The following is a 12,722-nucleotide window of genomic DNA, read 5'->3' as shown; positions in this document are numbered from 1 at the left end:
ATTCCTTCCATTATAATTGTGACATTTTGTTAGTGTAAGAGATCATTATTATTACATTACTACTCTACTTCAGCAGTAATCTCTTCTTTTTTTTTTTTGCACTTCTCTTTTCTTCTTTTGCCATAAGTTTCATCGTATTCAGCTATGTATCGGCAATATATGGAATAATCTTTGATCATGAACCTCTTGGATTTGTGCAAGCTATCATTGACAAAAATGTCTAAAATGAATTGTTAATAAGATAATTTTTTTTTTTCACACTGCTGTAAAGTGGTAGGCAATAGAAAGGGCATCCAGTCATAAAACACAATATACACAGCAACAAAGATTAGCAGTTTTCTAAAATGTGGGTATCAGACAACAAACGAATGCAACAACATGAGAGATTATAGTGGATCACACTTGTCCAACCCATGACAACATGGAAAAAACACGTAAAATGATGGTGGTGATTGACCTTAAAGATCAAAATTTTTCTAATATTTCCATCTTCACCACATTTTGATGGGATTGATCTGTGATTAATGTATAAATTGAACATCATTGGGAAACTTTTTATCTGGATAACTAGGCAAATTGGAGATAATTTTGATAATAAATTTCTAAAGAACTAATCAAATGTTTGTTATTGTTGATGTGGTATAACATCTTTTTAGAATTACTATGTTACCCAAATCAGTATCTGTTCAATTCAACCTAGAACTATAAAATCTGTAGCAGCACTAGGTAAAATTGATAAACTCAAATACTACACCTCTGTCAAGAAGGCAAACTCACTCTGGTCATGTTATTGCTGATTGTACTTATATTTGAGCTATCTACATCAGTGGAGTCCGTATCAGATTTTGTTGTTAAAATTCGTGTACAATAAACTGGTTAAACTTCTATTTAGATTTTTTTATACAATTCTTAATGATATTTAATTCTAAAAATATAATAGGGTTTTTAAACATCAAATGGCTAATAGGATCCACCCAAATAAAATAGGGATCAAAAAATGGTTGAGAACCACTGATGTACATAAAGACAGATGTTTGCCAAATTCCAAGGTCAGTCACCATTTTTCAGTGACAGTGAGATGGATAAGTGACCTCTAGATCATCTGGAATTTGAATTTAACTGTCAGGTGCATGTATGGTTGAGAAGCTTGTTTCCCAACCATGCAGTCTCAGGTTCAGTCCCACTGTGCAACACCTTGGGCAAGTGTTTTGTGAAATAGCTCTGAGCCAACCAAAACCTTATGAGTGGATGAGATGGACAAAAACTGAAGAAGCTCATTGTATTTTGAGCCTGAATGATTGTCCATCAATACCTTGCCTGTTGTAAGCTTGTCTGCCTATTGCATTATCAAAGGTATGAAACTTATTGCTTGTATTTAAATCTTGTGTATATTGGTTTCAAATTTTGACATGGGGCCAGCAAGTTCAGGTAAAGGGTAAGCAAATTACATCACCTCCAGTGCTCAACTGATATTTATTTTATCGATCCCCAAAGGATGAAGTACAAAATCAACCTCAGCAGCATTTGACTGATGAAATGCCACTAAGCATTTTGCCCAGCATGCCAGCTTGCTGCCTTCCAAATCCTGTGTGTATTAAATGATATATATATATATATGTTTGTATATGTGTGAGTGTACCTTTGTCTTGACATCACATAATAGTTGTAAATGAGCATTGCCATCATACAAACGATGTTGTTCATTTCCAGTCTTACATGAAAATTGTGCCTGGCTATGGGAAAATATAATTTTACTTGTATACAAGTGAGAGTTGGTGACAGGAAGGACACCTGCTTATAAAAAAAAGCTGTCTCAACAAATACTATCTGACCCTTACAAGCATGGAAAAGTGGACATTAGATGGTGATTAGCATTACAATCTCTCTAGAGATCAAAGCCATTCAGAGTTGTTGTTGTCTACCCCTGATCAGTACAGATTGAGCAACCCTATAGTATGTAGGTACTCTCTTACATTACTAGATGAGATCTGCAAATCCATTTGTCTTGATATATCATTCTTCTGTCAAGTGGAAGGCAAATTCATTTGTGTTCTAATATGCAGTGATTTGTTGCCTGGGGTATTGTGGGACAATCTTCTGATGCTCTCTTATTGGCTCACTTGATGTTGTTGTAGTCTTCTGTGGTGTTTGAAGTTGATTGCATGTGTGTTGATTGGGACTATCGGGATTAACAATTTTTTGCAGCAGTGGTCTTCCACTCAATAGTCTTGTGTTATTGCATAGGTGGTCAGTTGATGTTGTCTTTGTGATACACATAATGCTATGAGATGTGCTGGTGCAAGGAGTACCATTGGAAGTTGAAATCTTTCACAAATATGTATGAATTTTACACCTTGTAGTGTTTGTCATACAAATCAACCCCAATATTCATTTTAAACTTGGTACTTATTCTATTGGCCCCTTTTGCTGGACTTCTGTGTTACAAAGACATAAACAACATCAGTTGTCAAGTAAAGATAGACATACACACACACTCTTAAATATCTATATAGTGTGCTTCTACACAATTTCCGTTTACCAAATCCACTCACAAGATATCAATCTGGGGCTATATAGAGTGACATATTCCTAAGGTGCCAATCAAGTTTTTGAAGTGGTTTAGTAAAATATTTGCAAGTTCATGTATATATTATGTTATATTTGTATCAATCATGACACCATTCACACTATATCAAAATATTCATTTAGATATGAATGATGATGATTACTTTGGCACGGGTGGACTGGGACAGATTGTTGCTAAAAGGAGTAAAGTAGGGTAGATAATGACTAGTATTTGACACTGAAGACATTTTATCTAGAGGACTTCAAGGGACACGAAAATATTTTTTGGTTCTAAAGAAACACTTAAATCTCTCATATAGTTTAGCTATATTCAGAATATAGTGCTTTGTAGTGACATCCATGTTTGATATGTATGTACTAGAAGAGTTTGTGTGTGTGTGTATATATATAGCATTAGTAATGCACATTCCTTGTATAATAAAAATTTACACAGTTGCAACCAATGCACATTTGAAACCTCTTTCACACTTGTTACACATTCTTCACAATATATATTTTTAATGAACTATCCTTACAAACACAGTCACATTGCATGAGTAATCATTTGTTGCACTGTTAGTGCATGTATGTCACCATTTCACCATAATGTGTACATCTGTGATGTTTGTTTGTTGCATTACTGGTGTGCATCTGTTGCAAATTTGAATGAATACCTGGTGTGTGTGTGACCAAGACAATTGTTGAACCATATAGGTGCAGCTATACATAATATGTAGCCTGTGTAATATCTTCTCTATATATCTGATACTCTTCAGGATCATTGCTGTACAACTGAAGGTTTAAAACATATCTGGAGACCATCAACTTAATGTGCATCTGTATGTTAACAGTTAATAGGCATATTTTGTGTGTATCAATGCTATTCATTAATTCTATTTGCAACAAGTTTTTGTTGCACATTTAAATCCCCTTGTATTGTTGTATTTCCAAGCTCAGCCCTAATCTAACATGCATGTCTCCTAGATATACCTTTAAACTGCATCCAATTGTGGGGCCCTGGTTTGGAAGTTCCAGAGTTTTGAGGAGTGTGTAATCTCCTCTTAGCTGTTCCCAGGTCTACTCTGACCCAGAGCAGTGGCACCTTTCAAGGTCCCAGCTACAGGTTAATTTGCATGTTATAGCATAGAAGAAACTCCAAACACAAACCTTCACTACCTTGTGAGTACCTTGGGAAAGAAAAAGGCTAGGGAAGTCAACCTTAATAGCAATTCAAGGAGTGGAGTCCCCCAGGCAGTCAAGTGCCCTCTTTGACTCCCTTCTAGCATAGGTGAAGCTTTCCAGCCCTGTAAGGCAGTTCACCAAGCAGGTCACCCCAATGTAAAACTTACAGCATGCGGGTCACTGTAGTCATCTTAGCCCACTGTGGTCAGACCTCTAATTTTAAAGAATGAGTTTGGATTGTGCAGACTATAACTCTCACTTTGAAAATACTGGGTGCAGGCAGGAGGAAAAGGGATTGCTTTACATAGCCACTTGAGAGCATATTGCTCTTCTTCATGATCTTCAGGCATGAAGAAACTGCCATCACATCACCATGCAAGCAAGTACCTACCTGTTTCTGTTAGAATTGAGGCATACAGTATTGAAGTGTCCTACCTGGAAACATACCATAATGTTTGCTATAGATTTGAACTCACAGCTCATGAGGTGGTATCCCAGTACTTTATCCATTTGACCACAACGCTTCTTCAGATTTCTTTTCCATCAACAAACTCCAGTGTTTATGAACCCTCTTCATATACAAGTCATGGCATTGGCCCCTATACTAACAAGTATTTCTATTGTTTTGCTTCCCAGAAGAAAATGCCCCAGTGTGTTGTTAGAATTGGTAATAAGGGCCTGCATCAACATGAATATAATTGGAAATTAAAACAAAAGTTGTGTGGTTTTGTAGTTTAGCACCAGGTCAACCCACATCAAGCAGATCAACAATCGAAAGCATGTCAGCTATGACTGCCCATTCTCCTTCCATTTTTGGCTGTATCTTGAATGACATTATCTAATGTATGTCTTTCATTTTGTTAATTGGTGGGCTGAGATTAGAGGGAAACTTGGTTATTGTTTCTAGCAGGTTATGTGATCATATATGTTTCAGTCATGTAGTCATTAAGGTAAAAGCTATTATAGAATATTGTGTTGAAATAGATCCTAATGTTTCAGATGAGGCTCTTTACTGTGATGGACCTTGGCCAAAATGATAGTCTCTCCTTTATGAATCCTTAATTTGAGTTAATAAAGTTTTCTTTTTATTTTAATGCTGCTAATATGATGAGGAGAGTCAGTGTCCATAATCTTTTTTGGGACTTTCTAGACTGAAGAACAGATACAAGATGAAGCTGACATGGGATTTTTTATGTTCATTTTAAAAGCTTTGTGTAATTATTATTATTAAATAGTCCTCATGACCTTTTTCTTGACAAGCAACTTGTGGTAAGATAGCATGTGTTGTGTATATAGGAAATAGCATGTGACTAGTTTACTTGGAAGATTGTGCATTGTCATGGAATGCAGAGTATGCATTTTATTCAGTAAATAGATTAATGAATTTGAGAGAGTATGTGGTATGAGGTCAGTTTTGTCCTTCACCATTTCAAAGTTGATAACATAAAGTACAAGTACTAGGGTTGATATAATTGATGAACAAATTTCAGGCCTTGTAATCTATGCTAGAAACAATTATTATTGAGAGTGGTATGTTGGTAAAATCATAAAAGCATTAGACAAAATGTTTTGCAGTGCTTTGTTTTGGTCTTTTACTTTCTGAGTTTAAATTGTACTAAGTTTGACTTATTTTTACTGTAAACAATTACATGACCAAAGAGCAAGTCTTCGGATTCTCTTGTGCTGCATTGGTGGCAGTAACAATTAATTATTAGTTCTCAGCCAGGCTTTCCTTCAACTTCTTATAACTGTAGTTATATACCTTAGGGGTGAAAAACAGATGTCTTATTTTTCAGTGACAGAATGTCACAACTGACCACACCACATTCTGACCCATCACTAAAATTTTAATGTGTCTCTATGACAAGTTACAAAAATTTGCCATGTGATGAATAATTACTTTGTCACTGCTTTCTTTCTGATTGAGCAAACTTATGATTAAAGGAATTCCAACCAAGACCATCTCTTCTTTTTTTATATCTAAGTCTACTTGCATTAATGTATACTTCAAGTTGGGTAGGATGTTATTTGAATAAAATTTGGCTGCTATTTCTAGCAGGTCATGTTATATAGAAACTCCCTCGTCGACATTATTGTTTAGCCTCAGTTCAACCCTGATCCAGCAGACCTAATATGAAAAACATTCCAGCCTATCTCCACATACAAACACACACCTGCAATATGTTTATCTGGAACTTTGTTTATCTGATGTTTTTAAGATCGTATATTGTGGTTTGAAGGAGATTTGAGTGCTATTTCTCACAAGTTAAGCGGCCATGTAGATGTTCGCTTCATGACTTGTGTGTCTCTTCTTTGAAAGACATGTTTAGATATTTACCGTGGTATACTTTGTCAATTGATAATCACTCAATCTCTCTCTCTCTCTCTCTCTTTCAATCTTTCTGTGTTACTATCTTTTGAGTATTATTTCTTTTTCAATTTCTTTTTAGCCAGTCATGATATGGTTTTACCAGGTATGACTTCTTTTTCAATGTTGTGTATATTATTATTATGTTTATTATCATCAAAATTATTATTATTATTATTATTATCATTATTATTATTATTATTTCTTCTGTTCCAATCAGTCTTCGGGACCAATCTCTTCTTCCTACACTACATCCTTTCAGTAAATTGCTTCCTGCCATCTAATGTTTGAAAGATTTCATTAAGCAAAAAGAAAAAGGGATAGAGTTATATAGTGTAGTATATATTGTTTACATGTATATATGTATACAAGCACATACATATATGCGTGAGCATGGCTGAATAGTTAAGAAGTTTGCTTTGCAATCATGAGGTCCCTGGTTCCATCCTACTGCATGGTATGTTGGGCAAGTCTCTTTTACCAAAGTCTTGGGTCGATCCAACATTGGAGAGTAAAACTGGGTAGAGGGAAACTTTGCAGCAACTTGTTGGATAGATTGTACCTGTAATTGAAAAGTCCAGTCCCATCACACACTGTATCACATTAATTCTACCTGAATTAAGGTACAAGTATATGTGGAATACTCAGCCATCTACATGCTAATTTAATGACATAGTTCAGTTGATTAAACTACTGAATTCCCATCAAAACACCCAATAGATCTTTTTATTTACGTGTGCATGTATGTGTGTACATGTGTACCTAGTTTTACTCATAAGGGCTGAGTTAACTCAAAATTATGGTAAAAATCATTCACCCAACATGTAAAGCAGTTGACATTAGGAAGGGCATCCATTAATAGAAGCCATGCTAAAGCAGATATTTGAGCATGTCACTGTTCTTAGACCTGTCCAGTCCTGTTGAACCATACACATACATTTATATGTATGTGTGTGTGTATATATATATATATATATATACACATATACACACAAACACATTTTTATTCATTTATACATCCTTTTTTCCATGCCAGCATCGATAAGACAAACATATTGCTTGGGTATTGTTTTGTAGCCTGATGCTCTTCCTCCCCACCCCCTGTTGTTAACCTTTACTTGTTTTTTTCAAGGGCTTCCTTGTTCCATGTCTTTAAAGATGTAGAGGGGAAATAACGTTACCATCCATATCGGAGTGATTTTTCAGAGAAGTGCAAATGTCAGCAAACACACCAGTGCATGCACACACACATACACACATATCTGTATATATCAGCAATGAGCACCTATGTATACATAACAGGCTTTCAATTTCCATCTACCAAGTTCCATCATTCCTTCACAAGGCATTGATCAGCTCATGTCTTTATAATAATAGACACTTACCAAAAGTGCTGCTCAGTGGAATTGAACTCAGTCATGTGGTTCAGAAATATACATGTGTGTGTTTACACATGCATACATACAACAGTGCATGTTGTTATAACCACGACTGTGGGTTGGGGTCCTTTGTCATAACCACCAAAATCTTCTTCCATTCATTGCATCTTCAAACTCTTTTTGGGATGGGTGAGTCCCAAGTTTTCTTCCAATCTAATATACAGTACTCACAAGCAGTGATGGTTTACACTTGGAGTTCCTGTCCAAGTCTGACTACCTTCCAAGGCTACTGAGCCCAGACCACCCCATTTATACTACTAATATACTGCCTTCTCCTGGAGATATGCTTTTACAAAAGTTAAGAGTTTTCTCACACCCAATTGTCTTGCATCATTGTGGACATTTACTCAAAATTTATGTCTTTGTGCTGTTGCTATATAGTCATTGACCCTATATTGAGTTCATCCTTTTGGCAGGTATTGTTTTTATCCTGAGTTTTTATAACAACCTTCCTCACCAGGCAAGACTGATGGTGGAGTTGGTTTAATCATTGACAACCTGATCATACAACATGTACTGGACTTCATGTTACCAGCAGCACTTATGAGTAACCTGACATACAATCACAACACACGCACACACACACACACACACACACATGCACATAAATACAAATGTATGTGTACATGTATGTATGATTATATAAATATATATAGATATAGATAGACAGACAGATAGATAGATAGATAGATAGATAGATATATCATAACCATCATCATACGTCCACTTTCCATGCTGGCATGGGTTGGAAGTTTAACAGGAGTTCACAAGCCAGAAGATTGCACCACTCTTCCCTGTCTGTTCTGGCATGATTTTTACACTAGACGCCCTTCCTAATGTCAACCACTTTACAGAGTGGACTGAGTGCTTCATATGTGGCACCAGCACTGGTGAGGTCTGCCTTGGCACAATTTTTACAGCTGGATATGCCCTTCCAAACACCAACCACTTTACAGTGTGGACTGGATGCTTTTTACGTGGCACCAGCACTGGTGAGGTTATCAAGTAACTCGTAAGACAAAGATCCTTTGAGAGGTGGGTATTGGAAGAGGTAGCTTTGTGCTAGATGATGGGAGGTTAGAGTGTGACAGAGGGACATATATATATGTATAGATGTTTGTACATACATGCATAGGTATACATGTGTTTGTGTGTAGAATCAGCATAGTGTCAGAGAAAATACTTTGTGATCCACTTTGCTTTTCAAGTTTTTCATGAGATACTGGGGTCCATGTAAATTATTATAATCTAGAAGAAAATGCTCCTGCATGGCTACAGTGTAATGACTGAAGCCAGAAAAAAGAATGAATGGATATATATATGTATATGCATAAACATGTATATATATGTATACATGCACACCCAGAAACTTATATTGGTATATGTATAATATACAGGTATATGTATGCCTTTATGCATACATGTATCATTTTGTATGTATATTTATACATGTACTGCTATATGTATGTGTGTATATGCATACATATGTAGGTATATTTACGTATGTGTCTATATATATGTATAGGTATATGTATGTTTGTAAATGTATACCCGTGTGTGTATGCTTCTATATGCACGCATGTATATGGATGCATGTTTTTGCACAAGTGCATGCATGCATATGTATATGTTTGCATGCTTAGGCTTACATATTTATATGTATGCACATATATACAAAAGTAAATTAAGCTTTCGTGAGCTTCTGGGTCACAGGTACTATGTGGCCTCCTAGTAAAAAAAATATGGAGTAAAAGAAATTAAATATGTTTTTACAAAGCTAACGGCTATTAAAATTCAAACATTTGCTTTTCTTAATTTCTTGGAAACAAATTTCTCCAAAACATCAGTAAATTGTAAGTTCTTAAGAACATTGTTTTCAATTGCCATGAGAGCAAGTCTGTTGAGTCATATTAGTACCATTGTTTGGTCTGTGTTCATTCTTTAGATATTTCTTCTCAAACAAACTCTTGTCTCTAATCACATTATTTATCATTAAACACAAGTGAATACATAATGCAGTTTAAACATTAGGGAATGAAGAAGTTAATTCATTGTTATCTACAGGAGCATATAGTATACTAGAAACTTGTAGTGTTTCATACTTGGGCGTGAATTTAATAAAGTTTCTTGAAATGAAGTATTCTTGGTACAAATTCATACTCAATATCACCTAAATAAATCTTTTGAAACTTGGTTACTGCTGTTGAAACATCTTTTCCATATCTGGAAATTCAACTAGAAAAAAAAACAATCAATAAAACAACCTTATATCCTTCATTGCAATAACAAAGAACTGAGCATGACTTATCTAAGTTGGTTAGATATGCTTTCACCTTAAACTTTTGACTTCTAATTTGAAGTTTCAGGCACTGAAGTATTACTGACAAACAATGAGGTGGATCATAAAAGAAATTATAAAAGTTTTGTATAGAATCAAAGAATGAAATTGCTCTATTGCAGCTTTCTGCAGCAAATGCACCAATCAAATTATGGGACTGAGCTTTCAACTGTTACTCTCAGTCCAGATGCATGACCATATGGTTACAATGAACATTAACAGCCAGCCATTTGCAATAAATACAGAAGTTTACATCCGTACTTCATATACTGAAGTTGTAACACTTTAGCCAAATAAAACAATAGATTCTTAGCAACTGTTTTGTGCCACAATTTATTTGGTTAAAGCTTAAACATGCAACAATAACAGTAGAAATAGTCACAGGGGTCACATTGATTTAATGGCACTTCATCAGATACAAGTATAGAGTGGATATACTTTAAAATTATTTTCCTAATTTTTTTTTGCTGGAAACTACACTCAATTGAATGTTGAAGACTCACTTTATTTACTAATTGCATCACATCTTCAGTCTTCAGCCATATTGCTGATTACATCAACTACAATACTTGAAATATTTCATCTTCATTAAACAGCAGAATACAATGTTTTTTCAAATTCCAATAGCACCTGTAAAGACATCAACCAGATGGTGATATTGAATTCTATACAACCTTGTCAGACACTGTAAGTTTCACATTGTAACTGCTGTTCAATATCAAGAGGAAAGGGTTAGAGATCTAATTAATTTCCAGGATTTTGATTATATTCCATAAAAACTCGCAGAAAATTCTTCAATAAATTCACAACTGGCAGTCACCCAGGTTCCCATTCTAAGAAGCTGCTCAGAAAACCTATAGATGAAGATGCCACTTTTGCACTGGCCCATAACCATGACTTAGACTGGTGCATTTGTCCAGTAAAGAATTTATCACAAATGTAAAAGAGGTTTCAGAAAAAGAACAACAACAAACCTGTATAAAGGAAATGCACTTGAAAAAGCTACTATCAATGTCTATGATTAACAATTTTCAATTTCTGTAGTGCCAACAGTTTCATAGATGAGGGTGTTAACAAGAATCTCTCACTCCACATAGCTAAACACTTCCTCCAAATTGGCCATGCAACTCAACGTAATTAGACTGTTTCTTCAGCTTTCTGTATTTTAAACATTTCTTTTTTTAAACTTATGAAAAAGTGCAGCTTTGGGCTTTTCAGAACTAATGTTCCTTTACAATTCTAGGACATGATTTAAATGATATACCACTGTTACATTTAAACTTGGAACTTCATTTAAAATGAAAAAACACAACAACAAAATCCCTTAGTGTTACCCAATTTGTTTCTGTGTTGGAGGTGACCTCTCCTCATATTTCTTTCACACCTATAATGTGATTTGAAACCAACTGCTTCTAAATATCACCACTTTTTGATGAAATGATATTTTATTGATAGCATTATTCAGCCCTCAGTTTCCATGACAAGCACAAGCAGTAGAAATAAGAAACCTTAGCAAACAACAGCTTGTATAAATGAATGATAAATTGCTATTGCTTTTTATATGTCTATCTACTTCTTAACGTTGAAGCTCTCAAGCATTTTATTTCATAGAATAAATTCAACAGGAAACTGAAATATGGAAGCAGCATACCATCAGATTCCACTCCACCACAAGGATAAGAAATACACTGCATTTCGAGATGATGAAGACATTCTTGTAAATAAGGTTACCATTCAGTGTGTCTGTTGCTGTAAACAGTTCTCAAAGAGTGATGGATGATATAAGTAGCAGTAGCAATATCAAAGATATGTTATTGTTGTTGGCAAAACTATTGAAGAGTATGATAAGAAATTTAAATGTGAAAAATGTTTCCTAAGAAATTTATTTCAGATGCTAAAAGGCTTAACATTCAATTGAACAATGGCAGGCATCTATCCTTGAACAATGACAGGCATCTAACCTTGTTACCAAGGATAGAAAATGGAAAGCAGCTCTTCCTGGCTTGATCCAGAAAGTTAAAACCCATTGTTGATTTCATAGCACCTAACAATACTAAACAATGAAAGCAGCTTCTAAGTTTACATAGTTATTATTGTAAATGTGTGTCCCCTGCCTCAGAACTAATTCAGCCCCTATTAATTCATACTTTTCCATTGCAAAAAAATTACCCCTAGGTGTTTATTCATCTGCTTAAACTTTCATTAGTTAATGCCTTTCTCTCTCTTACCTAGAGTTCCATTATATGCTGAAACTGATATTTCTAAAGTAACAGTTACGCGTGTCTTTTCACAATATAATAAACCTGTCACTCTTATCTCAAGATCTGAATCCATCATCAAATGAAAAGAGGCTATGGTGATCACAGAAAGTGTCTGGAAATGGCAAACTATTTTACTTGGAGGATAATTCATGTTACACACTGATCAATATATTTAGCTATGACAGTAAAGATAAAACAAAAAAAAAAGATAAAGTTTTTTCATTGACACTTCAGATTATTGTTCTACAATTATAAGACCTACATGGTAAAGATAATACAGATGTTGATTGGCTTACAGATGCTCCTCTGTAACATCTCATGGATTTGCAGATTTAACTGAATTGGCATTGCGTCAGATCTAAGGACATACTGTTTTTTGGAAAATGTTAAAAAAGAACTTGTGATGAGTACATTATGTGCTTGGAATTGAAACCACAATCTTACTATCTTCCTCATACCAAACATTGAGTCTACAATAATCAGTTGAGCACTTCAGTGTTCACTTCAAAGGTCCTTTACCATCATCTAACTCTTAACATGACTTGTTTGTAGTTATAGATGAATATTTA

General features: G+C 34.9%; 1 protein-coding gene across 7 annotated transcripts in view; it reads left to right on the top strand.

The window, feature by feature from the left end:
* The window catches only part of LOC106883153 (vacuolar protein sorting-associated protein 41 homolog), a 171,355-nt gene that overhangs the window by 3,416 nt on the left and 155,217 nt on the right, over window positions 1-12,722 (top strand). For 2 of the 7 annotated variants that reach the window (XR_016244989.1, XM_014934061.3), the window contains exon 2: window positions 6,198-6,221. The exons of 4 other annotated variants lie outside the window; for them this stretch is intronic. Coding sequence is in view for 2 of the 3 variants with exons in the window: in XM_014934061.3 (XP_014789547.1) it covers window positions 6,198-6,221 (24 nt within the window). In the remaining variant the exon portion in view is untranslated. The remainder of the gene's footprint in view (window positions 1-6,197; window positions 6,222-12,722) is intronic. One more of the 7 variants, XM_089366033.1, reaches the window with a different exon arrangement.

The sequence above is a fragment of the Octopus bimaculoides genome, chromosome 18, assembly GCF_046866305.1.
Source record: "Octopus bimaculoides isolate indiv1 chromosome 18, ASM4686630v1, whole genome shotgun sequence".
Taxonomy (NCBI): Eukaryota; Metazoa; Mollusca; class Cephalopoda; order Octopoda; family Octopodidae; genus Octopus; species Octopus bimaculoides.
This window is presented reverse-complemented; position numbering and strand designations above follow the sequence as displayed.